This window comes from Nicotiana tabacum, chromosome 6, assembly GCF_000715075.1.
Source record: "Nicotiana tabacum cultivar K326 chromosome 6, ASM71507v2, whole genome shotgun sequence".
Lineage (NCBI taxonomy): Eukaryota > Viridiplantae > Streptophyta > Magnoliopsida > Solanales > Solanaceae > Nicotiana > Nicotiana tabacum.
Window position 1 is genome coordinate 109,023,257 of NC_134085.1, and position 27,165 is coordinate 109,050,421.

A 27,165-nucleotide genomic window follows, 5' to 3' on the forward strand; every position below is an offset into this window, starting at 1 on the left:
CAGGATCCAAATATTTCCCATCCTAGAATCTTTGGTTGTGCGATATATGTTCCAATTGCTTCACCACAACACACAAAGATGGGTCCTCAAAGAAGGTTGGGGATATATGTTGGATATAAATCTCCTTCTATTATAAAATATCTAGAGCCGATAATTGGAGATTTGTTTAGGACAAGATTTTTTGATTGACATTTTAATTAATTAGTAAGAAGAAAATAAGTAGCAGAAAAAGGAGATAGATTGGAATGCATTATCACTGACTCATTTAGATCCTCGAACAAATCAATGTGAATAAGAGGTTCAAAAGTGTCACGACCCTAAACCGGACCCGGTCAAGATGGCGCCTCTCGTGAAACAAGGACAACCAACACAAACCCCAAACCAATTAACAGTTATAATAATACATAATTAATTCATTAATAAGTGATAAATCCCAAAAATAGAGTGAAATAGAACAAATGCAAAAAACAAACACAGCCCGACATCGGGGTGTCACCAATCACGAGCATCTAAACATCTGACTAAGAGTATAAAAAAGGACTACATAGTCTATTACAAAGCTAGTACAAAGGAAAGTAAATATAGGAGGGAGAAGCACTGGGTTGCGGACGTCGAGCAGCTACCTAGTGAACTCCGAACAGCCTGCTGGAAGCAATCAGCCCTCGCTAGCGTGACTCGAGGCTCCCGAATCAGTACATAGGGTGCAGGGAGTAATGTAAGTACGCATACCCAGTAAGTAATAAAAGTAAAGGTAGCTGAGCGATAAGAAAACACGTAAAACACAGCAAAATGCTACAAAGAGGCAGTATAAAACTAGAACAAGGAAATAATCAGGAAAAACTCGTAGAAACACCTTAGTTCAGTAAACTTCTTTAAAACATTTTTTAGCAATTAAACGAGTGAATGAAAAGCAGTGAGAAAACATAAACACATAAAATCAGCCCCTCGATCAAAGTGCTAACAGAATCAGCCCCTCGGGCAATAGTATGGAACAACATCAGCCCCTCGGGCTATAAGACATCTCACTCTGGGTACCCACGCTCACTGGGGTTATAGATACTCCAGGAGGGGCCCCTTACGGCCTAAGCGCAATAACAAGCCATCTCGTATCATAATCAAATAGGTTCTCGGCCTCATATCAAACCACATTGTGGCATACAACTCAGGCCCTCGGCCTCATAATCATGACTCAATATAATACTGTTGCGGCGTGCAGCCCGATCCTATATTATCCTCACAACACAGTCCCTCGGCCTTACTCAGTTAGAATCTCACAAGCCACTCGGGCAACAATAAAATATGATGCTCAGCCCAAAATATCATTTAAAGTATCAAAAATGAGTAAAGATGGTGGAGTTGTGAAAACAGTAGAATATAGCATGACTGAGTACTAATACGAAGTCAAAACAGTGAGGAATTGTAGTAAAAATCCCCTAAGGGTCCAAACAGTTGGCACGAGGCCCAAATATGGCACTCAACCCAAAACATGATAATAGCAAACAGTTTTTAATCAAATACGCAGTTAAAGTCATACGGGATGGACTAAGTCATAATCCCCAATAGCGCACAACCCCACGCTCGTCATCTAGCGTGTGCGTCACCTTAAAATAGCACAACGATGTGAAATTTGGGGTTTCATACCCTCAGGACAGCATTTACAATCATTACTTACCTCTATCCGGTCCAAACTCTAGTCCGAGATGTCTTTGCCTCTCGAATCGGCCTCCAGATGCTCCAAATCTAACCAAAATCAGTACATAACCATCAAAATATGCTAAGGGAACAAAACCCACTCGAAAGTAATCAAATTACAATACAAATCCCGAAATTATCCAAACCCGACCCTCGGGCCCACATATTGGAATTCAATAAAAATTACATCAATAAACTCATTGTCTTCCCACGAGTTCGTACATATCAAATACATCAAAATCCAACCACAAATGACCCCTCAAATCCCTAGATTTAGGTATCCAATTTTCAAGCCCTAACTTTCAATTTTTAGGCTTAAATTCCACAAATTCCATAATTAATTAGGTAGAAATCACATTAGGACTAAGTACTAAGTCCATAAATCTTACCTCCAAGTGTTTCACCTTGATTCCCTCTTCAATCTTCCTCAAAAAGCTCTAAAATCGCCCAACAATGGTGAAACTTAGACCTAAAATCGCGGATATGACCTTTTAAAACATTCTGCCCAGCTATTCAAAATCCTTCTTTGCGAATGCGATCAACGCCTCATGTTCGCGAAGCACAAACTTATGTTGACCACTTTTCCCTTCATCGCGTTCGTGACTTCCTGTATGCGAACGCGAAGGCTTAGCCTCCCAACTCACCGCGAACGCAAAGAACAAATCAACCTGGACCCAGTTGCTCACCTTTCCTCTATGAGAAAGCGGCAAATACCTCGTGAATGCGATGACCACTGGCCTCAGCCCTTCGCAAACAGGGGACCACCTTCGCGAACGCGGTACATCCTTCGCAAACGTGAAGGTCAAAAACCTGCAACAATAACATTAGTTTTTCTGCAATTTCCTTCAACATGAAATGATCCGTTCAACCACCTGAAACTCACCCGAGGCCCTCGGGACCTCAACCAAACATGCCAATCTATCCCATAACATCATGCAAACTTTTTCCAACCTTCGGAACGCTCAAAACAACATCAAAACACTTCAAGCCTAAGAATTCCAAAAACTTCCAAATTCCGCTTTCGATCAAAAAGTCTATCAAACCCCGTCCGAATGACATGAAATTTTGCACACACATCCCAAATGACACAACGGACTTACTGCAACTCCTAGAATTCCATTCTGAACCTTATATCAAAATCTCACCTACCAACCGAAAAATGTCAAAATTCCAATTTTACCAATACAAGCCTAAATCTACTCCGGACCTCCAAAATACATTCCGATCACGCTCGTAATTCCCAAATCACCTCCCGAAGCTATCCAAACCATTGGAACTCATATCCGAGCCCTTTATCACATAAGTCAACATCTAGTTGACTTTTCCAACTTAGGCTTACTCAGAAGAGACTAAGTGTCTCAACCCTTACCAAAACCTCTCCGAACCCGAGCCAACCAACCTGATAACACATAATACAGCTGAACAAGGCAATAAAAAGTAGAAATGGGGGAAACAGAGTGGTAACTCATGAAACGACCGACCCAGGTCATTATATCAAGATTATTTATTTGTAAAATATCGCAAATCAATTTCCAGATACATTCACTGACCTACCAAGGGTGACTAAGTCACATATTCCAGCTGCTAATGCTCCAATTCAAATAGATATCCCGGTAGGACAATCAATTAAAGCAAAAGAGTCTATGCCACGCTTGAAACATGGTAGACCAATCGGTTATAAAGATAAAAATCCTCGAAGAAGAAAAGGAGCAAATGATCAAAGTAATCATAACATGGAGGTAGTGGCTCAAGAAGAGCCCCAAGACGTAACAAATGATAAGACCTTAGGGGAGGTCCAGGTACCTGAAAATAATGAGAATGAAGAGATATCAATAAGTTACGTCTCAACCGGGAAAAGATGGAACCGAAATAATATTGTTATCGATAACATTTTTGCTTATAATGTTGCTGTTGAAATAATGCAACAAGATGAGGATCTTGAACCAAAATCTGTCAATGAATGTAGACAGAAAAATGATTGGCCAAAATGGAAAGATGCTATCCAGGCAGAGTTAACTTCACTTGAAAAATATGAAGTCTTCGGACCCATAGTTCAAACATCTGAAGGTATAAAGCCAATAGGGTACAAATGGATTTTTGTGCTAAAACAAAATGATAAAAATGAAGTCGTTAGATATAAAATAATACTTGTGGCACAAGGATTTTCACAAAGACCTGGCATTGATTATATGGAGACATATTCTCCTGTGGTGGATGCTATCACGTTCAGTTATCTTATAAATCTGGTTATGCATGAAAAACTTGATATGCGTCTAATGGATTTTATCACAACCTATTTGTATGGCTCATTAGACGATGATATCTTTATGAAAATTCCTGAAGGATTTAAAGTGCCTAAAGCATATAAAATATTTTGAGAAAATTGTTCAATAAAGCTTCAGAAATCCTTATACGGATTGAAACAATCAGGGTGCATGTAGTATAATTTTCTGAGTGAGTACCTGTTAAAAGAAGGGTACAAAAATGATCCAATTTGTCCTTGTATCTTTATAAAAAGGTCTGGATATGAATTTTTTATAATCGTTATGTATGTTGATGATTTGAATATCATTGGAACTCCTGGGGAGCTTCCAAAAATAATAGACTGTTTGAATAAAGAATTTGAAATGAAAGATCTTGGAAAGACAAGATTTTGTCTTGGTCTACAAATTGAGTATATGAAAGATGGAATTTTTATCCATCAATCAACACACATCGAAAAGATCGTAAAGCGATTCTATATGGATAAAGTACATCCATTGAGTAACCCGATGGTTGTAAGATCACTTGATTTAAATAAAGATCCATTCCAACCTCATGAAAATAATGAAGAGCTTTTTGGTACCGAAATACCATATCTTAGTGCAATTGGGGCGTTAATGTATCTTACCAACAATTCTCAACCGGATATAGCTTTCTTAGTAAGCTTGTTAGCAAGATTTAGTTCTTCGCTAACACAAAGACACTGGAATGGTATTAATCATATATTTAGATAACCATTGATATGGGTTTATTCTATTCAAATGAATCCAAGTCAGCATTAGTTGGTTATGCAGATTGAGGATATTTATCTTATCCGCATAAAGCTCGATCTCAGACAGGCTACTTATTTACATATGGAGGTACAGCCATATCATGGCGTTCAAATAAACTAACTATGGTTGCTACTTCTTCAAATCATGTAGAGATAATAGTCATTCATGAAGCAAGTCGAGAATGTGCTTGGTTGAGATCAATAACTCAACACATTCAGGAAACATGTGGTCTTTCTTTGAAAGGAAATATTCCAACAACATTGTATGAAGACAATATTGCATGTATGGCTCAACTGAAAGGAGGATATATTAAAGGAGACAAAACAAAACTTATTTCACCAAAATTCTTCTTCACTCATGATCTTCAAAAGAATGGTGAAATAGATGTTCAACAAGTTCATTCAAGTGATAATTTGGCGGATTTGTTTACTAAGGCATTGTCAACCTCAACATTTGAGAAATTAATATACAAGATTGGAATGCGGCGTCTCCAATACCTTAAGTGATATTTTAATCAGGGGGAGTAAAAATACACGTTGTACTCTTTTTCCCTAAACTAAGATTTTGTCCCGTTGTGTTTTCTAGGTAAGGTTTTTAATGAGGTAGAAAGTAATGCATATTGCAAATAACTATATATTTCCCACATTCTTTTTTTCTATTAAGCTCTTAATGATGAATTTTTTTTACATCGCCATCCAGAGGGGGTTGTAAATAGTATATGGATGAAGTCGATGTAGGAATAGTTTGTGGATGGATTTCCACTTTATGTCCATCCCTTATACTATTTTACTATAGTAGTCTTTACTTTTTATGCCTATAAAAGGCTATGCAAATGGCAATGTAAAGATATGCCAAAATATTTTACCAAAAAATATGGATCTTTGATTAAACCAATTAAATGTATATAATAATGGGTTAAGCCTAGTTAATAATAATAACTTCATATTTGTAACAGATTAATGTGGATAATGTAAAGCAATCGTTAAAAGAAGATCTAGTGAAAGGTGCATTCAATGTTTTATGATCATTAATGAGGAGGAAATATAAAGCAATAAATAATAATAAATGGTACTATAGTATATAAGGGGAATGTTTAACCCAATATTGAATGGGGTGGACGATTTCTCCTTCTGACAATGATGAACAATAGACAAGTATCATAATATTAGGACCTTTCTTGGATCTTGTGAAAAATGTATTGAATAATAGAGGATCGAATCTCTATAGAAAGGTAATGTTTATATTTTATCTAGAGAAATTCTGCTTTTGATAGAGTATTCTTATCAGAGAATATTACCCATTTTTCATCTTATCTCTCTTTCTATTTATAAGGGGCATGCCCCTCATTAACCTTGAAAGTACAAGCACAGAGAATATTCAACAAAATATTCTCTTAAAGATCCTGCCAGTAAAATAACCATTACTACCCCTTCTAATGTTTGACCTCGGCCATTATTGACTACTCTGCGTTGAGTTCTATTGGTTAGTAATCGACAAAATCACTTTTCGTAATATCACTTTCTGTTGAATATCCTTAGGCAGATTTTGACCCATACAGTTAGTCCCTCCACTTATCGAGGTTGTCTCTCAGATGATCTTGATGAGCGGACTTCGCTAGTCATAGTTGGGAAATTTAGGCAAGCAAGTCAAGTAGTAACGCTCTTGGCGAGATGATAACGTGATTCTTCGTGAGACATAACCTACCGTTACGTCGATTCAGAATGACGTCATGATATTATGCTTCCTTATTGTGCATTTTCCTGATGTATTGCGTCTTTTCTTGTGCCTCTGCCATTTCGATATTCGATCTGGGCACCAACAGTTTGCATTCTCGGTTATGGTGCCTAGGTTTTTATAAATAGGGATAGAAGACCCTCTGCCTGATCCTTTGTGTTTTCAAATTTTAAGTCTTTATCTCCTTCTTTCTTCTCCATTCAGCGTTCTTGCTTTCATCACCTTCATCCTTGCATCCTTGTTTTCACCTAATTTGATTATTTTTGCTACTCATACCTCCTTTGTGTTTGCATTTTCTTCATATACAAACAGCTAAAAATGGTCAATACTTCTCCCAACTCTGGGGGGGGGGCAATCTAACCCGACTCCATTTGCAGTAAGCATGCCTCCTAACGACGATGGGTATACCATTGTTGTAGAAGATAAAAGCTTTCCTACGGTAGAGAAAATAATTTTCCGCAACGAGAAAGCTAGGTCGGACTTCTGAAAGTGGCCCGAGGATGACCCTGAGGCCGTGAAATCTGAGATAGATGCGGTTGTCGTGATGTGGTATAGATACACTGCCCTGGATATTGCGCATTCTATGCATATCTATTCTATGTGGGCTATTCTTTTCCTCTTCCCTTATTGGTAGAGGAATTCTGTCGATACTACGGTGTCTGCCCGACCCAGATTTCCCCTTATATCCAGAAACTCATCCTTATACTGACAAAGTATGCGGAGTTGGCCAGCCGCGAAATATCTATTCTCCACCTAATGCATCTCTTCACGCCCAATTTCCATAGGGGGATGATGTTAAAACTATGTCTCATGGAAGCAAGAGCCTGGTAGTGAAGATGGACGATAAAGCCAATCCTCGGTTCCAGCTAAACTTCTTCTACGTCAAGACTGAGGACGTAGTGACAAATGCCAATGGATTTCCCACGGCGTGGAATTATGTCTGTAAGTATCTCTGCAGAGTGTTTATTTTGCTTGTTTTGGCCGTAGTGTAATCGTTCTATATTATGATTATTATTTTGTTCAGCTGAGGTCAAGACCCCTCCATTGGTTGCAGATATTCATGATTGGGTTAGTTAGGTCTTGCCCCACATAGTGGGGATCCGTGAATGGTCGGCTTTACACAAGAAGTTTGGACCCAAGCTTCTAGCGACCAGTGAGTTGTTTTATTATAAGTCTTTGTCGCTTCTTATCGTATTGTGGGGGTTGACTTATTAACCTTATTTTTGTCATCAGGTCGGAGAGCTTCGAGGAGGTCGAGGGCTCTTACTCCTGCATTCCATCAAATAAGTGCTACGATGGGATCCGCCCTTGCTGTAACTGTGGACAAGCCTAAACAGTTGACCACTTCTAGCCGACCGTTGGCATCTTCAGCAGCAGAGACTCCGGTCTTTCCTATGCTGCACTTGATAGATGAGTCGTCGCCGAGTAAGGGAGATTTGATTCCTTGCAAAAGGAGATCGATGGATGTGGTGATGGAACCATCCGAGCAGTAGATCCTTCGAGATATGATCCTGAGTTGACAACTACCATGTTGGAAAGTGATGATGTCCCAGCGTCTGAAGTCCCACTATCAACAAGAGTTATGGAAGGCATGCCTTTGTCTGAGGTTGGGGTTGGAGTTGACAGGTCGTCGGTAGAAGTTACGAGCACTGTACCGAGAGATGAGCCATCGCCTTCTAGGCTAGTCAATGTTCCCACCACGTCTACTCATTAAAGGGGCAAAGGGGCTAATGAGGGTGGATATGTGACAGGTCTAATCTAGATCTTGACGAGGTCCAAATGCTGAGCGAGGGGTTCACTCGCATTGAGGTTAGGTTGGATGGGTCCGCTAGGACCATCGTGGTCCCTATGGATCGGGACTTGCTGGTAAATATAGAAGATATAGTCCACTCCTTAGGTTCCCTTTGCTATGATGTGGAGGGTAGGACCCTCGGGACATCGGACGATGCAGCCCTGTCGTCGGGCATAGTCGGCCTCGCCCTTAGAGTAAGTTTTCCAACCTTTCTGATTTCCATGCCTTACATTTTACTCTGATTTTCTTCTTTTTCCTCCTTTTCTTTTAGATAATTAATTTGGATATTAAGAGTTCTCGCCGAGAAGAGAGACGCAGGACCATTTTTAATAAGATGGAGAGGAAGTACCTCAAATACCGCACCAAGTACCGCACCAAGTACTGTGAGATCTGTAGGCGGTTTGGCGAGAACGGCAACTTCCAAGCCAATAAGGACGAGCTGAAGTAGAAAGATGATGAGCTGATAAGGGTCATCGGCAAATGCAACATCCTCGAAGGGGCGTTGAGGGATAAAGTATAGGAGCTCAAAGTGAGCAAGGGAGTTGAGGTCCAATGTGCAGACCTTCAGGCCCAAGTGGTATCTTTGAAGGACGAACTCAAGCGATGTTTGGGTAGGGCCGAGTCTTTGAGTGGCGAAGTTACCCAAAATATAGCGTAGGTTGCTAAGAGGGCGGTTGACTTGGAGAAGGCCGAGTTGGCTAGGCTGGCAGCTTCGACAAAAGTTGAGGCTTTGGAGGATGCGATCCGCCTTCTTCGATCCGAGAAGGCAAACGATTTGGAGATGGCTAAGCTCAGGGAAACTCGTCTTGATGAGCAAAGAGGGGATCTAGAAAAAGAGGTTTCTAGTCTTGAAGACCAAGTCGCCGCTCTTGAAGTTGAGAAGTCTCGACTATTGGCTCAACCGTCCTCCTCTCATGCTTCTGCCTTTCCTGATGTCCCGTAGGATTTATATGAGAAGTGGATCCATGCTAAGGCCCAGCTGTATATATTCGAATATTTGATGATGCAGGGAGAGTCCTTGAGGCTGATTTTGAGGATGCACGCGCTAAGGCTTGTGCAACTCGGATCGCATGCGGCTATGACCCTGCTACACCGGAGACCGGCGATAGCGAGTAGGGTTTGGATGGGATTGAGCAGGATGCTTGGTACGAGGAAGAATATACTTATGGCGAAGGTGGAAATGGCGTTGCTGGGTCCGGTGGCGAGTAGGTTTTCCTTTGGTTTGTAATTTTTGTGCACATTTTTGTGGGCATCTGTTTAGCCCATGTAAAGAATATTTTTGAAGTATGAAATTTTATTTTCATTGTTCGTTTCTAAATATTTTCTCTGTTTGGTCTTGTAGCTTTTATCGTTTGGTCGTTTTAACCATAAGAATTTTGGTTTTGGTCATGGCCGTGGCTGGTAGGTGTTAACTCGAATAAGATCGAATGTAAATTAATTCGAGCAAGGCCGAATGCCACTTTAGTTAATTCGAACGAGGTCAAATATGAGTTAATTCGAGTGAGGCTGAATGTAACTTTAGTTAATTTTAACGAGGTCGAATGTAAGTTAATTTGAGCGAGGTCGAATGTCACTTTAGTTAATTCGAACGAGGTCAAATGTGAGTTAATTCGAGCGAGATCAAATGCCACTTTAGTTAATCCAAACAAGGTCGAATGTAAGTTAATTCGAGCGAGGTCGAATGTCACTTTAGTTAATTCGAACGAGGTCGAATGTGAGTTAATTAGAGCAAGGTCGAATGTCACTTTAGTTAATTCAAATGAGGTCGAATGTAAGTTAACTTGAGCAAGGTTGAATATCACTTTAGTTAATTCGAAGGTAAGTTAATTCGAACGAGGTCAAATGTTATTTACTCGATTGTGGCCATGGGCCAAGTAGATATTAAGGCAATGTTGCTTTGGAAATGTGGGCAAACCTACATTTGTGCTTCACTCATACTTGGAAAAATTTACATATTTTTCAGGCTGGCATTCCAGACTCGGTCTATCTAGTCCCTTCATTGGTGACCTGGAGATGTGTCGAGAGGTCGGGCGATGAACTGACCATCTCGTTCCTTTTTCGTCCGTACTTCGGCTTGGAGTCTCCCCCTTACCGCCTCGTTAAAACCATCCTTGAGAAAACCCAATTGGGACAAAACTCAAGCGAGGGAGAAAGAGTACGACTTGGATGACTCTTGTTCTTAAAAGTTAAAGTACTTGAGGTGGGCGACGTTCTAGTTGTTTGGTAGCGGTGTTTCTTCAATTGTTTCTAGTTGAAATGACCCTTTGTTTGTTACTACTGTGATTTTGTATGGGTCGTCCAATTTGTTCCTAGTTTCCCATCTCGTGGGTCGTTGCTTGCTTGTGTTTTGGCTTTGAGCACGTAGTCCCTAACTTTGAGTGGTCTGACCTTGGCCTTCCTGTTATAGTAGCGTTCTGCCTGTTGTTTTTGGGCGATCATCCTTATGTAGTCCATATCACTCTGTTCTTCTGCTTCGTCAAGGTCCTGCCTTCTGCTTTCGTCATTCCTCGACTCGCTTTCATGGGAGTATACAAAATGGGCTCTCCGACTTCGACTAGTATTACTGCATCAGTCCCATAGACTAATGAGTAAGGTGTCTCTCATGTGCTTGCCTTTGGCGTTGTGCGGTATACCCATAGCACTTCTGGCAGTAGTTTTGGCCACAGTCCCTTGGTGTCCTCAAGTTTTTTATTCATGATGTTCAGTATTGATTTGTTGGAGGACTCTGCTTGCCCATTGCCCGTGGGGTGGTATGGGGTGGAGAGTATTCTTTTGATATGCCACTTGCCGAAAAACTTGGTGACCTTTTTTCCAGTTAATTGAGGCCCCTTGTCGCAACTGATATCTTTGGGGAGGCCGAAGCGGCATGCAATGTTCTTCCATATGAAGGCGATTACTTCCTGCTTGCATAGCTGAGCGAATGCTCCTTCTTCAACCCATTTAGAAAAATAGTCAGTTAAAACCAGAAGAAAGCGTACATTATCTCGTCCTGTGGGAACAGGGCTGAAGATGTCCATCCCCTACTTGATGAAAGGCCACGGGAAATTGACCGAGTGGGGGTATTCACCTGCTTGGTGGATCATTGGGCATACTTTTGGCACTACTCGCATCTTTACGCGACCTCTTTTTTCATAGTAGGCCAGTAGTAACCTGCCCGTATGAGGCATATGACCAAAGCTTGATTGTTGGAATGATCCCCACAGTGGCCTTCATGGACTTCTTCTAGGACGCGCCGTATTTGATTTGGGCCTAGGCATTTCGCTAGGGGGCCGCCGTACGTCCTCTTGTATAGATAATTGTGAATGATGATATACCTGGCCGCTTGCATCTGAAGTTTCTTGGCATTTTTTTGTCATCTAGGAGTATACCATCCTGCAAGTATGTAACGATACGGTTGCGCCAGTCTCAAGTTAGATTTATAGTCCTTACCTCAATTTGATCAATCGAAGAGTAGAGGAGGGTGACCACATTTCCTTCGCCGATAATACTTTTGGTGGTTGCTGCTAATTTAGTGAGGTTGTCGGCTTCGGTGTTTCGTGCCTGATGGATTTAGTCAAGCTGGTATTCATCAAGCTCTGGCAGTAATTTGTAGATTTTAGCTTGGTATTTTTGCAGCCTTTGCTCTTTGATCTGGAAAGTCCCTATGAATTGGTTGACAACGAGCTGTGAGTCGCAACGTAGGATGACCTGTCTCGCTCCGTACTTGAGAGCTAGCCTTAATCTTGCAATCACGACCTCATACTCTGCCTCATTATTAGTCATGTCCGGGCACCTTATAGACTGGCAAATTACTTCGTCTGTCGGAACCTCGAGTACGAGTCCCAGTCCAGATCCAGATGCATTGGAAGTGCCGTCGATGTACAAAATCCATTGTTCTCGTGTTTGCGGAGAAATGCGGGCGACTTCTTTTTTAACTTTGGCCATTATTTTTGCACTAAAGTTGGTAACGAAGTCGGCGAAGACCTGTGATTTTATTGCCGTCCGTGGTTGATACGTGATATCATACTCGCTCAGTTCTATAGCCCACTTAGCTAAACTTTCCGATAGTTCGGGTTTATGTAAAATACTTCTTAAGGGGAAAGTTGTGACTACCGAGATAGGATGGCACTGGAAGTAGGGTCTAAGCTTCCGTGAAGCTACGACTAAGACAAGTGCCAGTTTTACGAGGTGGGGGTACCACTTCTTAGCGTCGATTAAGGTTTTGCTGATGTAATAGATGGGAGATTGCGTACCTTTGTCTTCTCGGACCAGGACTACACTTACTGCTACTTCAGATACGATGTGGTAGAGAAGGAGACATTCTCTAGGTTCTGCTTTGGTGAGCAATGGTGGTGATGATAGATAATCCTTTAACTCATTCAGGGCTTGAACGCACTCGGTAGTCCATAGGAGACCGTTGTCTTTCTTGAGCTCGCGGAAAAATTTATGACACCTATCAAACGATCGTGAGATAAACCTCGACAAGGTGGTGATGTGGACGGTCAACTTCTGAACTTGTTTTTTGCTGATTAAGTGTTCTGGTATTCCTTCTATGGCCTTGATTTGGTCGAGGTTGACCTCGATGCCTCTTTGTGATACTAGGAAACCCAAATTTTCTTGAGGTTACACCAAACGTATACTTCTCGGGGTTTAGTTTCATCCCATATCGCCTGAGTATGTCGAAGGCCTCTTTTTGGTGGTCGATATGTTCTTCTTTCCGTCTGTATTTAACCAACATATCGTTTATGTAGACCTCCATGGTTTTGCCGAGTTGGTCTTTGAACATTCTTGTCACCAACCTTTGATATGTTGCACCCGCGTTTTTCGGTCCGAAAGGCATTACCTTGTAGAAATACGTTCCTTGGTGGGTGATGAAGGTGGTCTTCTCCTGGTTTTCCTCTGCCATGAGGATCTGGTTTTTGCCCGAGTATGCGTCTAAGAAGCTCAGTAGTTCATGCCCGGTTGTTACGTTAATGAGCTATTCTATATGGGGTAGCGGGTTATAGCTCGAGTATGTTTCGTTCTTCTTTTTCACCATGACCACGTTGGCAACCCATTGGGGCTATTTTGATTCCCTGATTGAGCCATTTTCTAGCAATTTTTCAACCTCTTCGTGGACTGCATCATTTATTGCGGAGTTGAATTTCTGCCTAACTTGCTGTACCAGGGGTAAAATGGATCAACGTTCTCCTTTGACATACCTGACATGTATGCATGGGAAAAGACAAACAAGTCTGGGTTACTAGTTAAGAAATGATAGAACTTACCTGACTCCTGAAGTTTGTAGACGATGTAGGCTCTCTTGCTGCTGTCATTATCATCAAGCTGGACGGGGTCGAGGTCTTCTATGGTTGCTCCCATGGCCTCTATTATTTCGGGGTCTTTGATGACATCCTCCTTTCCATCAATGCTCGACCTCGACCCTGTTAATTGTTATGCTTCTTTTGTTTTGCCCTTCATTTGTTGGGTGTATGTGCAATCCTGGGCGATGCAATAGCATTCTCGGGAAGTGCGTTGTTCTCCTCGAATGTTGAAAACTCTCATGGGATAGGAAATTTGATTACTTGGTACAAGTTGGAGGGGATGGCCTTCATGGCGTGTATCCAGGGTCGACCTATTATGACATTATACGCCGTATCCTGGTCCATGATGTGGAAAGTGGTTTCCAAAGTGATGCCATCGACCAGGATGGGGAGTGTGATTTCTCTGGATGCTCATTCCACTACATTGTTAAAACTGGTTAGCCTGATGCAGCGTGGCACTATCTTATCCTCGAGTTTCATTTGTGCAAGTGCTCGAGGGTGGATAATACACGTGCCACTCCCATCGTCCACCATAATGCGCTTTACATCTATATCTAATATTTGTAATATGATAACAAGAGTGTCGTAATGAGGGAAAACCAAACCATGGGTATCTAACTTATCGAAGATGATACTTTCTTCGAGTTCATCGTACCATTCATGAGTGATCAACCGTTTGAGCTTGTGGGTCGTGGTGAACTTTACGCTGTTGGTCGATGCATCATCGTCGCCTCTGATGATAATTTGGATGGTACGAGTTGGTAAAGGTGATTTTGGTGGACCCTGGTGTTGTTCACGTCCTCGGGGCAAAGTTGGCCCTTCCTCGGTCGCTTAACAGCTCTTTCAAGTGCCCTTGGTGAAGCATATTCACGACCTTTTGCCTTAGAGCGATGCAGTCCTCGATTTTATGACCTCGCTCCTGGTGGAATTCACAGAGGGCATTCGACTTCCTGGTGCTTGGATCGGACCTCATTTTTTGTGGCCACTTCACTTTCAGGTCGAGCTTCTCCAATGCGTAGACTATTTCTGAAGGGGAAACAAAAACATTGTGAGAAAACAGTAAAGGGGGCATACCTCTCTCGCTCCGGTGAGTCCCTATCCTTGGCCTAGATGGACTTCGTGACGAGAGGGGGGCATGATGGCACCCCTTATATTTGGTTGATGCCTTTCTCGGTTGGGTCATGGAGCTGCCAAATCTCATCTGGCATCATTTCTTTGGTCTTTCCTGGACTCGGCTTGTACCGAGGTCAACCGTTGGGTCGGCCCATTCAAGTCGTCTTTGTCAGCACGGACTTCGGCACAGTAGGCATTGTGTATTTCATCCCAAGTGGTTGGGGAATATTTCTGTCATGACCCAAAAATCACTAGTCATGATGGCACCTAACTTGATCCAGTAGGTAAGCCAACTAACAGAAAATACAATCCAAAATAGGCTAGAGGAAAATAGTAAAGAATTATCTGAACATTTACAAATTGACCCAAGAACTGGTAGTACGAATCACGAGCTTCTAAGATATGGAATTTGCAAAACTAATACAAATAATTACACGTTATGTTTGAAAGTTACATAAACAGATTAGCAAAACCTAAGCTACCAAGGACAAGTGGCAGCTATATCCGGAATGCATGAACATTTTTAGATTCAACACCCGACTTCGCCAGCAGCTCTGCTCCTAAAATCTATATGCAATGTACAGAAGTGTAGTATCAGTACAACCGACCCCATGTACTGGTAAGTATCTTGTCTAACCTCGTCGAAGTAGTGACGAGGCTTTTAGTTAAAAGATGCTTACTGATAAGCCTGCACTGTGAATCAGCAAAAGAACAATACCACAATTTAATCGAGAAGAACACACAAAACGGATACGTAATTGTAAGCACGTGATTTTTGCCCTTTGAAAGGATTACTCCCAAAAATTCCAAATAAAACAATTTTCCATGGTGTGCAATTTTGAGAATTTTTGTGACATTTTTGGATAATTATTTGTATTTGTATGTGCATGTTTATTTGTTAAATTAATAAAAAAAATACAAAAATATGTCGCATTTTGCATGTAGGATTTAATTCTACAATTGTTAGTAATTAAGTTTGTTTTACAAAAATAGGCATCTTTTGCATTTTTAACATTTAATGTTCAATTGTACAATTTCATGCTTAATTATTACTTAATTGTGTGTTAATTATTATTGGGAGTTAATTTGCGCTTTTATAAATTAATTTAGTTCTATATGTTAATTTAAGGATTTTTAGAATTTAGTTTTAGAAAAATAAAAGGAGAAAAGAGAGCAAAAATATAGAGAAAATCGGAATTGGGCCTCTTCTTCAATATCAAACCACAGGCCCAAAAAATACCCAACCTTCCCCATGACCCGGTCCATCTCAACACGGGTCAACCCGGTCCGCCCCATAACCCCTCTTCATTTTTTTCATTTTTTCCCAAAAACAAAACAAAAACAAAACAAAAAAAAAACCCAAACCCTAAAAAACTAACCCATCCGCCCCCTCTCTTTCTCTTTTCTCCTTCACCATCCCAAACACCCCAAAACCCTCCAAGCTCCCTCTTCAATGGTTGCCCGAGCCTCCATCGTCTTCTCCTTCACGCCCAAACGACCCCTGCTGTTTCGTCCAGCTTCCCCCGTCGTCGGACCACCCAAGTCGACCCCCCGTCCGCCATTAAAACCAAACGACCACCTTCGAGCTTCGTCTCGACATCCATGGCAGAAACAACCAACGTCCATGGTTGCTTCACCATTGCATCTTCTGCTACGTCCAAACGGAACCCATTCTACTACTTCTTCGACGAACAACGACCAGCCACAAACGACCACTGCCACTGCTTCGTCCGCCATGAACGACGTAAGCTCCAAGCTCGATTGTGTGGTGTCCAAACATCTACTTCTGCTTCCTGCTGCTTCTGCTACGACCAAGCCAAGGCGCCGAGCAGCTCCTCCCAACCACCCATACCAGGCCACCATAGCTGCTGCCTCTCCCCGTCGCATGACTGCCTCCGTCACCTCCCCAGCTGCTCGTCGAACACTCCTGCTCCTTCATCGAACACTGCTGCTCGTCGAACACTAACAGCCTTTCCCCATCGCCTGCTGCTTCGTCCAGCGAACAACAGTCCAAACGCTGCCTTCTTCTTCGACTTCTCCATCACAGTAGCTCGTCGCTGCTTCACTTTGGTCGGGGTTTGTCGAAACAGTCCATACACAGTTCGAGTTCGTCGTTGGTCAGTCGTTGTTCGTGGTTCCGATCCTGTTAGTGGGTTTTGAGTTTCACTTTTGTCCGTATTTTTGTTTTGATATTCTCGGATTTTAAAAATCGATAAATGTTTGATTCTTGTTTTGTTCGTGCTTATCGCTTAATTAATTAGTTTTTCAGTTTATTTCATGTGTTTTTATTTATTTTTGTAAAAGAAATTGTTAGTTTAATTTGTAAAAGAAATTGTTAGTTTAATTTTAACGTTGTTAGATTCGAATTAAAATTTAATTAATTGTTTTTCAGTTCATTTCATGTGTTTTTATTTGTTTTTGTAAAAGAAATTGTTAGTTTAATTTTTAATGTTGTTAGAATCAAATTGAAATTTAATTAATTATTTTTCAGTTTGTTTCATGTTAATTTTATTGTTAACTTAATTTTAATATTGTTAGAGTGAAATTAAAATTGTTAGTTTAATTTTAATGTAAAAGAAATTGTTAGTTTAATTTTAGTTTAACTTGTAAAAGAATTTGTAATTTTAATTTTAATGTTGTTAGATTCGAATTGAAATTTAATTAATTATTTTTTAGTTTATTTCATGTGTTTTATTTATTTCTGTAAAAAAAAGAAATTGTTAGTTTATTTTAATGTTGTTAGATTCTAATTGAAATTGTTAGTTTATTTTTAATGTAAAAGAAATTGTTAGTTTAATTTTTAAAAAGAAATGGTTAATTTAATTTTAATGTTGTTAGATTTAAGTTGAAATTCAAATAATTATTTCTTCTTCGGTTTGTTTTTATTCGTTTTAAAAGAATTTAGTTGTAATATAGAAATAGGGTAGTTTAATCTCTAGAATCATCCATCTTTGCTGATTAGTTTAGATTAAATTCGTGTTCATCTTTTGGTTGAAGTTCGTTCTTAATCCGGTCATTTAATGTGAGTTTATGTTTTAAATGCTTGATTTAATTTGAATATTAATCTTGGTTGTAATGTTGTTAGATTTAGTTTAAAGATCAAATGATTAGTGAATTTAGAAATTCAAATCTACTTATTTGTTATGTTCAATTTGTTAATATTATTGAATCTGAAGATATATGTGTTGTTATAAATATCGTTCAGTCAAAATAGTTCTGATTGTTGATTTGTTGTTCATCGTTTAAGTTTGAATTTGTTGATTGAACTGGATTAGAGATTGGTTATAGCTGGTAATTTAATTTTAGGTTCTTAGATAATTTTGAAGTTTGAACAGATTTTGAATCAGGACGTAACAGTAGTTTTAGGGATAAAACAGGAATTAACCAATTACGGATTATTTAATTATGGTGGGGGACAAGACATAATAATAAAAACAAAAAGGAAAAGGTTGATAATGATGTCTTCTTTTCAAAAAGAGGGAACATGGGGGGGCCACGTTGACTACTTTTACTAAAGTAAAAGTGTAGGTAATAATAAAAGTTAAAGGGTGCACATAGTAAAAGAATATTGGGTTAATAAAGTAAGAGAGGTAAAAGGGATAGTAATAATGGTTTTAAAAAAAAGTAAAAAGGAATGGGGTATAAAAAGAAAAAGAAAGAGTCTTGTTTTTGGTATAAAAGGAGGACTCATTTGACACTTAAAGAAGAAAGAGAAGAATTTTTTTGGGGAGATAAAAATTTCAGAACTAAAGAGGAGATAAGAACAGACTTTTAATCTTGAGGAAGAGGATTCCTAAAATATCCGAATACTATTTCCGTGTATTCCTGAGTGTGATCTCTGCCTCCTGTTTGCTTCAGGGATTTTCAATTGGCTTCTTGAGTTAACTGTTGGTCCTTTGTTATTGCTTTATTGAGTGGTTGCTGGAATTTATGTTTGGTTTTCAAGTCTACTGCTGGGTTTTCTGACTGCTGGTTGTTTGTTTTTGTTGCGTTGTTTCTACTGCTGCTGATCCTATTCTTCTTTTCCTTGTATTCAAATATCAGGTACACGACTGTAATACTAGCTATTGCAAGCTGAAAAATGTGAAAGCATGAATACATGAAGAATGGAACTTTGAAGTTTTAATTTCGCTTTTTCTTCGTTTCTTTTACTGATTGTATTTAGGCTATTTCATGTATTACTGTTTAATAATTGGAATAAGAGAAAAATAACATAAGTTGGTCTTTAGTGAATCAGCTTGGCAAAATGGGTTAATTCACTAGATATGAAAGTTTTAATACGGTCAACAGTAGGTCAATCATGAATGGATAGTTAAATTTAGTTAAAGCCAAACAAGACTAGATAATGTTTAAGTTTAATAATCTTTCTAATAAGCTTTAGTAATTGTGGTTAAATCTAGTTTCAAATGGTTATGAATAATTAATTCCAATAGTTGTTTTTTTATATAACAATGCGAGCTTCAATCTAGCTATATTTGATTTCTTTTGAATATTAGTTGTCGAATTTCTTATTTTATTTATAATTTCGAATTTTTTCTTTAAAATTCGTTCATTTAATATTGGTCCTAATCTAGCAATTAGTATGTTACATGTTCTTAATTTTTTCTAACTCCTAATTAATTAGGATTTTCTTTCTTTATTTTAGAGACTAAACTTAATAGAAAAAATGTAGTCATTCTAAGATTATCTTTTTTAAAAAAAAAATAAAAAGACGAGCCTCGCCAAATAAAAAATGCAAATTGCTGGGCCCTCACAAATGTATGCATTAATTATTTAGAATATCGGACTTGGCCGTCTAGTAAAATTTTACGGCCTTTTCCAAAACAACAATACGCTAGTCGCTCTAGGCGCGTCTTTAACAAATTATTTTCTTAAATATGGGTGTGCATTTATGTAACCCAAATCCAAATCTCAACGGAGTCGAAATGTGTCGATAACCACGGTTGCATTGATTGCGACGTGGTTTGAAATACGTTTTCACAATGTTGCAATTCTTCGTAAAATAATAACAATAAATAAAAAATAATAAAAGCGGCTAAAGGTTAAAATTTGCACATAAGCTCATAATTGTATAAAAAATCAGATAAACAAACTGAATATGACAGTTGAGCGACCGTGCTAGAACCACGGAACTCGGGAATGCCTAACACCTTCTCCCGGGTTAACATAATTCCTTATCCGGATTTCTAGTTCGCGGACTGTAATATGGAGTCATTCTTTTCCTCGATTCGGGATTAAATTGGTGACTTGGGACACCTTAAAATCTCCCAAGTAGCGACTCTGAAATGAATAAACAAATCCCGTTTCGATTGTCCTTTAATTGAAAAAACTCCTTGTACCCTCGCGGGGGCGCCAAAAGGAGGTGTGACAGCTCTGGCGACCCTGCTAGGGACTATTAACCCAGAACCACTGGTTCAGGGTTAGAAACTCGAGCTTATATAAATTGTTATATTTGGATTTATCTGATTTTTACATGTTTGAGCCTAATGTGCTAAATGCTGCTTTTACCGCTTTGATATTATCTGAACTGTATATAAACTGTGCTGACACCCTTCTCTCTTCACCTCCGGGGATGTGCTTACTGGTTGAGACTCCCTATTATGTTAGTGTCATACCTTGAAATAAGAAAGAGGTCGGACAAGTTACTAAGCCGGATGGCCCTTTGGTTCCCGGAAAGTTGTCCCCTCCTCGATTCGAGTTGTCCGCTCGGGTACACAGTCTAGAACACCAACCCAGGTTTTAAACATAAAATAACTCAACTTTATGCCGGATCCCTAGTAGGAACGCTTATTTGCATCATGTGCATTTTGACTTAGGGGACTCAACACAGGGGTTGGGTCTGTCTAGGGCTAGCAACCTGAAATGAAAAAGACCATCTTGATGTATCCTATGTGCTACATGTTGCATTCCTTCAAGGGTAAAAGGGTCATTTGGCGGACCAATGATAATTGAGAGTGAATGAAAAGGAAAAAAGGAAAAAGAGAGGGTGAAGTGCGAAGATAAAGCAAATAGGGCCCGGTTATGTTTTGTTACATTTTTATTTTTAAAAAAAATTAAAAAAAATGAAAAATTCAAAAAAAATTCTTTGCACTTTTTTGAAAAATCAAAAATAAAAAAAAAGGGAAAAAGAAAATCCAAAAGATTTTACATGTTTCATCACCTTTTAAGAAAAAGCAAAAGAAAAAAAAGATATGTTTTCTCTGAATTAGTTATTTTTTTATTCTCACCCGTATCCAATCTGCCCGAACTACGTCGGGTCTGATTCTCACCGGATGTGAGATACGTAAGCAAACCTCATCGGTTCCGGCCCATAATTTTCAAAAAATCCAAAAAAAATATTTTTCTTTACTTCCTCTCTAGAAAAGTTTTTTAGACCCCCAATTTTCAAAAAATCCAAAAATACTTTCCACTATTGCTTCTTTAGAAAGTCTTTCTTTTAGACCCTAATTGTTTTTTTTTAAAAAATATAAAAAAATATTTTCTTTCTTCCAAAAATCCAAAAAAAAAATCCATTCTTCCTTCAAAATTGAAAAAAAAAAATCAAAATTCAAAAATATTTTTTTAGAAGCATTTCTTTCATAAATTGAAAGTAAAATTCCAAAAAATATTTTGTGTCTTCTTTAAAAGTTTTTCTTTCGAAACTCAAAAAAAAATTCAAAAAAAAATCTTTCTTCTTTAGAAGTCCTTCTTTGCAAAAATGCTGGAAAAAAAATCAAAATCCAAAAATGTTTCCTTTATTCTTTATAAGTCTTTCTTTCGAAAAATAAAATAAAAATTCAAAAAAAAAAAAGTTAGTTTATTTACTTTACGCATGATATTGCCGAACTACGCGGGTTTGATTCTCACATGGCGTGAGATACGTAGGCAACCCTCATTGGGTCCAACCTCCCCTTTTCTAAAATAGCAAAAATGTCAATTTTAATTTATGTCATGAATATGTCCGGTGATGTCGTTTATGTCAAACATAGCCAAATGTTCCCGAAAAGGACGCCGGAAGGCTGACTTTGCATAAACGGCCACCTTTGGTCATTTTTTAGATTTTCGGTCGATTGACCCACACAGCCTTAGAATCTTCGTCCCTAAGGCGCGGAAAGGCCGTGTTTGCAAATATCTAGTTTTCTGTTTTCAAAAAAAAATGAGAAAAGAGTCGTAAATAAGCCGGTGATGTTGTTTTTGCCAGAAATAGCCGAATGTTCCTGAAAAGGGACGTCGGAAGGCTGACTTCGCATAAACGGCCACCTTTGGTCATTTTGTAGATTATTGGCCGGTTAGCTAACGCAACCTTAAAATCTTCGTCCCCAAAGTGTTGAAAGGCCGTCTTGGAAAAACCTGGCCTTTTATTTTATTTTATTTTTAAAAAAAAAAAGTCAGCGGCCAAAGTAAATACCGTTTAGATTTTTGATCAAAATAAGTCGAGCCAGCTTCGGCAGTATCTTAAGCCGTTCTTGCCGAGACAGCCTTAGAGTATCTTTCAGTCGTCGAAAGGCTATTTTCGTGAAAGAATGGACAAAGTTTTTTTTAAAAACAATCCTTCCCGGCCTCAAAATTCATGGAATTAAGAGGGGGACATGTTTGCAAAAACAACCATTTGGTTAAAATTGGCAAATAGGGAAAAGAAAGTGTACGTCTGTCTTTGAGTTTGTAATTCTTTTAATTAGGGTATGTGGGTTGTTTGATTTTTAAGTCTGTAGGTCATCTTTTCGTCGAAGTCTGTTAGTATGGTCAGTTTTTAAAACTTGGTAATCAAGTTTGAAAATTCGAAAATTCCAAAAAAAAAATGTTCTATTATTACTTATCTTTTATTGGTCCGAACTACGCAAGGTCTGATTCATGCGGGGTCATGATACGTAGGCAATCTCCATAAGATTCGGCCACAACAAAAAAAAAAAGAATGAAAAAAAATCGGAAAAAAAAGAAAGAAAAAAAGAAAGAAAAAAAAAGAAAAAAAAGGGAAAAAGGATGTTGTTAATAATGAGGACCGACTGAGTCCATTCTAACCTGTTTTGTTTTGAATCGCAAAGAAAGTTAAGGTGGTTGGTTCGTGGTAAGCCGGACAATGACACCCAGAATAACGCGCAGAATCTTTTACCTGCACATCATGATACACACTTTGCGGGGATCAGGCCTGATGACAAAAGCACTCGAATCCTATTGGGGAATTGTTGACTAAGGTTGATGATATTGAAGTTGGCAATGGTCTGGCAATACTGATGCGAAGCTCAGCGGCTAAGATGTCAGTTTTGATAAAGTGGGAGGACGCTCCGTTCCTTGGTTAGCAAGAGAGAAGCTTTTGGTGGCTTATTTTGTTGTCATTTCTGTTGTCCGGGTTACTCTTAGGATTGTAATTCGGATATTATCTTGTGTCAAACTTTCTTATATTTCCATTTTGTCATAGCGGTTTGTTTAAGTTTTGTCCAAGTTGGCTTAGGATTTTATTCTGGTTTGTTTTGTTTGTTTTGTAATTCAAACCATTTCACCGGTAGTCCAATGCAAAATCAGGTCTTTTATTATTTCCAGTCTTTTTGTTTAGTCCTTTTATCATTTTTGTTCAGCGCCGATTCTAGTGCACAGTTTGGGCCTAATCCTAATAGTTAATCATAGAACCCCGAAAAGGTGATCAGAACATTTAAAGGAAATAAGGACGGTTTGAGATTATTCGGAGCTCGAGTCATACGAAACTAGGGCATGTAAAACACAAAGAAAACCGTTAAAAGCAAGATTCGTCTTTCATGATAATAAGAGTGAGAGTGTCGCCCAACGGTGCTTTAGAAATGACAAATGGAAAAAGCAAATGTTGAATATAATTGTCAAGTCCAACACCATCAGAAGAGGCTACAAATCTTTGTTTAATTGTGTTGTTTGCACTTGACATGTTTTGAAGACTGGAATGACGAAGGCATTTTGTTCTGCTACCTAAACACTTTATCCTTCGTTACCCTTTTGAGCCTTATTTATTTTTCTTTCGTACCCCTCGTTCGGAATCAGTAGCAACGACTAGAAAACATAAGCATGGCAGGTAAAGAAAAGAAAAGAAAAAAAAAAGAGAAAGAAAAGAAAATAACAAAATGACAAAAGAGAAAGGAGAAATGAGAAAAAGAAAGAAAAGAAAATAAAATAATAGGTAAATGGAAAAGAGGAATTGGGAACTACGTTTGACCTGATTCCTCAAAGAGGATAGGTAGGCGCTTCACGGCTCGGTCATAGGGTGCATAATGTTCATAGGGTGCATAGTGTGCATAGGGTGCATAGTGTGCATAAGTGTGCATAGTGTGCATAGTGTAACGTAGTATAACAAAAATAAATAATCCCCAAGCAAGAAACTGGGGCAAGGGTTGCGCTTGTTGTAAACAAATATGGTTCCGAAGGTTGTAATTTTGAACCTCAAATTGATTTGTTTTTGAGCCTTTAATACCCTTTCTTTCTAGCCTATCCAAAAACCCACATTACGGTCCAAAGAAAGACCTTCTGATCAGTCTTCAAAAGATGCCAAGTCAGACAAATGAGGTTCTTACCGATGAACATAACACTCTAATCCACAGCAGAAAGGACTCTAATCCCCAGCAGAGAGAGTCATATCGACTACACTCCAAATCCCCATATGGAAAATGATACAAATGAGAGAGTCTTATCAGTGAAAATCTTCACGGGCACCATAAAACGATGAAAGGTGAGAGAAAAACCAAAATGAGAGAGGCTTGATAGTGAAAACCCTTCGGGCACTACAAGTCGAATAAGATTGAGAATCAGATGGGGAATCGCCAAATGAAGATCTTGAAAGACAATTGACGACGGAGGATAGGCCACATGTGCATGTCATGACCATTAGAGTCGATATCTGCGTTTGATAGGTTTTTATTTATAGTTTCTTTTGTTAAAGAGTCATATTTTTCCTTTGTCTTTTATTCTGTTCCTTTTTATCTTTCTCCGTTCATAGAAAAATTCCCCAGTAGAGTCTGTTTGGTCAGAACAAGTGAGAAATGACTTCAAAATATGCCATCAGCTTTCCAATTATGCAAGATGAGATCTGACTAGTACATCCAAGTGGTATAGTCAGCAAGGAACAAGCGCGAGGCCAGTGTCAAGAAAGATATCCCCAGCAAAAGGGAATTGACAAAAGGATTGACGAGTGTCAAGAGGGATATCCTTGCCGAAATCAAAGGTTATAAACCTCAAGGCCAAGGCCCGTGGACAAATCAAGGAGAGAAATGATCATGATTTGGGAAATTCATACGAGACTAAAAGGTCGAGGAAATGTCAGTTTCCGAGCTATGCCACAAAAGAAGAGGGATATCCCCAGCAGAAAGGGATTATCCCCAGCAAATAATATCATCCCCAACAAGTTTTGGAACGCAGAGCAAGGAAGGAGAAAGGGAAAACCATCCCAGTAGGAGTATCATAACCAACCACCACATTTTAAACTAACAAATTTTGTTTGATTTGAAACAGGTGAAAGAAATGGCATTGATGACGGAAATGCATGCCACAAGGGAGATTGTCGAACTGGGGCAGAAAATTTTCCTTTCATTTAGAAAATTTTCTGAAAGTTAGATACCCATTTGGGGAAGAATAAAGATAGCACCAGTTTCAAGGGAAGTGGTCTTTGAACCGGTGTTACCCCCAACATAATAAGTTGTAATGAAGGAAGTTGTTCCCCAGTGGACAGAACAAAAGGATGAAACTTATGCTCGAAGAAGCAAAAGGCCGGCCAGTGCTATTCCCAGCAGCCTTCCGAAGAGTGAAGCACTAGTTTTGAAGAATCAAAATCCCCCAGCAGTGTTATCCTCGACAGCGTTATCCCCAGCTGATAACATTTTATCCCCCAACAGGTAAGTAAATAATTCCCCAACAGTGTTATCCCCGGCAGTTGCGAGGGAAGACAACACAAGTTTTTAAGGAAATGGTTCACGCATAGGAGACGCACTTCCTAAGTTTAGTTTTACCAATAGGAGACGCACTTCCTAAGTTTAGTTTTACCAATAGGAGACGTACTTCCTAAGTTTATTTTCAGGCATAGGAGACGCACTTCCTAGTTCAAAATCATTAAGGTTTCACCCATAGGAGACGCACTTCCTAAAAGTTTATTTTTACCCTAGGAGCCGCACTTCCTAAGTTATTTTTCCCATAGGAGACGCACTTCCTGAGTTATTTTTACCCATAGGAGACGCACTTCCTAAGTTTAATTTCATGCATAGGAGACGCACTTCCTAAATTAAAATTTCATGCATAGGAGACGCACTTCCTAAATTAAGTTTGTAGAAGACGCACTTCCTAGTCTGGTTCATTTAAGTTCATTTGTAGGAGACGCGCTTCCTAGTTTGAATCATTTAAGTTTCACCCCTAGGAGACGCAGTTCCTAGTCTGGTTCATTTAAGTTCATTTGTAGGAGACGCACTTCCTAGTTTGAATCATTGAAGTTCCACCCCTAGGAGACGCACTTCCTAGGCTGGGGCTTTCAAGTTATATTTTGCTTTAGGAGACGCACTTCCTGATTTTGGTTCATACAAGTTTTACTCGTAGGAGACGCACTTCCTAGTTGGGTTCATCCGCCCTCGAATAGGATATTTTGGGTTCATCCGCCCTCGAATAGGATATTTTGGGTTCATCCACCCTCGAATAGGATATCTTGGGTTCATCCGCCCTCGAATAGGATATCTTGGGTTCATCCACCCTAGAATAGGATATCTTGGGTTCATCCGCCCTCGAATAGGATATTTTGGGTTCATCCGCCCTCGAATAGGATATTTTGGGTTCATCCGCCCTCGAATAGGATATTTTGGGTTCATCCACCCTCAAAATAGGATATTTTGGGTTGTTGAAATCAGGAGCCCGCCTGAAGAGAGGAAAGGCGTTTTATTTTTCAAAGTTGTTGAAGTCAGGAGCCCGCCTGAAGAGAGGAAAGGCGTTTTATTTTCAAAGTTGTTGTTGAAGTCAGGAGCCCGCCTGAAGAGAGGAAAGGCATTTTATTTTTAAAATTGTTGAAATCTCGCCAACCTAAAGAAAGGAATGGCATTTTATTTTCAAAGTTATTTGTTGAAGTCAGGATCCCGCCTGAAGAGAGGAAAGGCGTTTTATTTTTCAAAGTTGTTTTACTTTTTCGAAATTTGGTTCATCCGCCCTCAAATAGGATATGTTGGGTTCATCTGCCCTCAAATAGGATATGTTGGGTTCATCCGCCCTCAAATAGGATTGTATTTTCAAAGTTGTTGTTGAAATCAGGAGCCCGCCTGAAGAGAGGAATGGCGTTTTATTTTCAAAGTTGTTGTTGAAGTCAGGAGCCCGCCTGAAGAGAGGAAAGACGTTTTATTTTTCAAAGTTGTTGAGGTCAGGAGCCCGCCTGAAGAGAGGAAAGGCGTTTTATTTTTCAAAGTTGTTATTGAGGTCAGGAGCCCGCCTGAAGAGAGGAAAGGTGTTTTATTTTTAAAGTTGTTTAAATCTCGCCAACCTAAAGAAAGGAATGACATTTTATTTTCAAAGTTGTTGTTGAAGTCAGGCGCCCACCTGTATAACGAGAGGAATA

General features: G+C 39.3%; 1 protein-coding gene across 1 annotated transcript; it reads right to left on the bottom strand.

Annotated features, from left to right (window-relative positions):
* Positions 1-11,802: 11,802 nt before the first annotated feature.
* Positions 11,803-12,177, bottom strand: LOC107784683 (uncharacterized). Its single transcript, XM_016605847.1, has one exon. The coding sequence runs from the start codon at positions 12,175-12,177 to the stop codon at positions 11,803-11,805; it is 375 nt and encodes a 124-aa protein (XP_016461333.1).
* Positions 12,178-27,165: the final 14,988 nt, after the last annotated feature.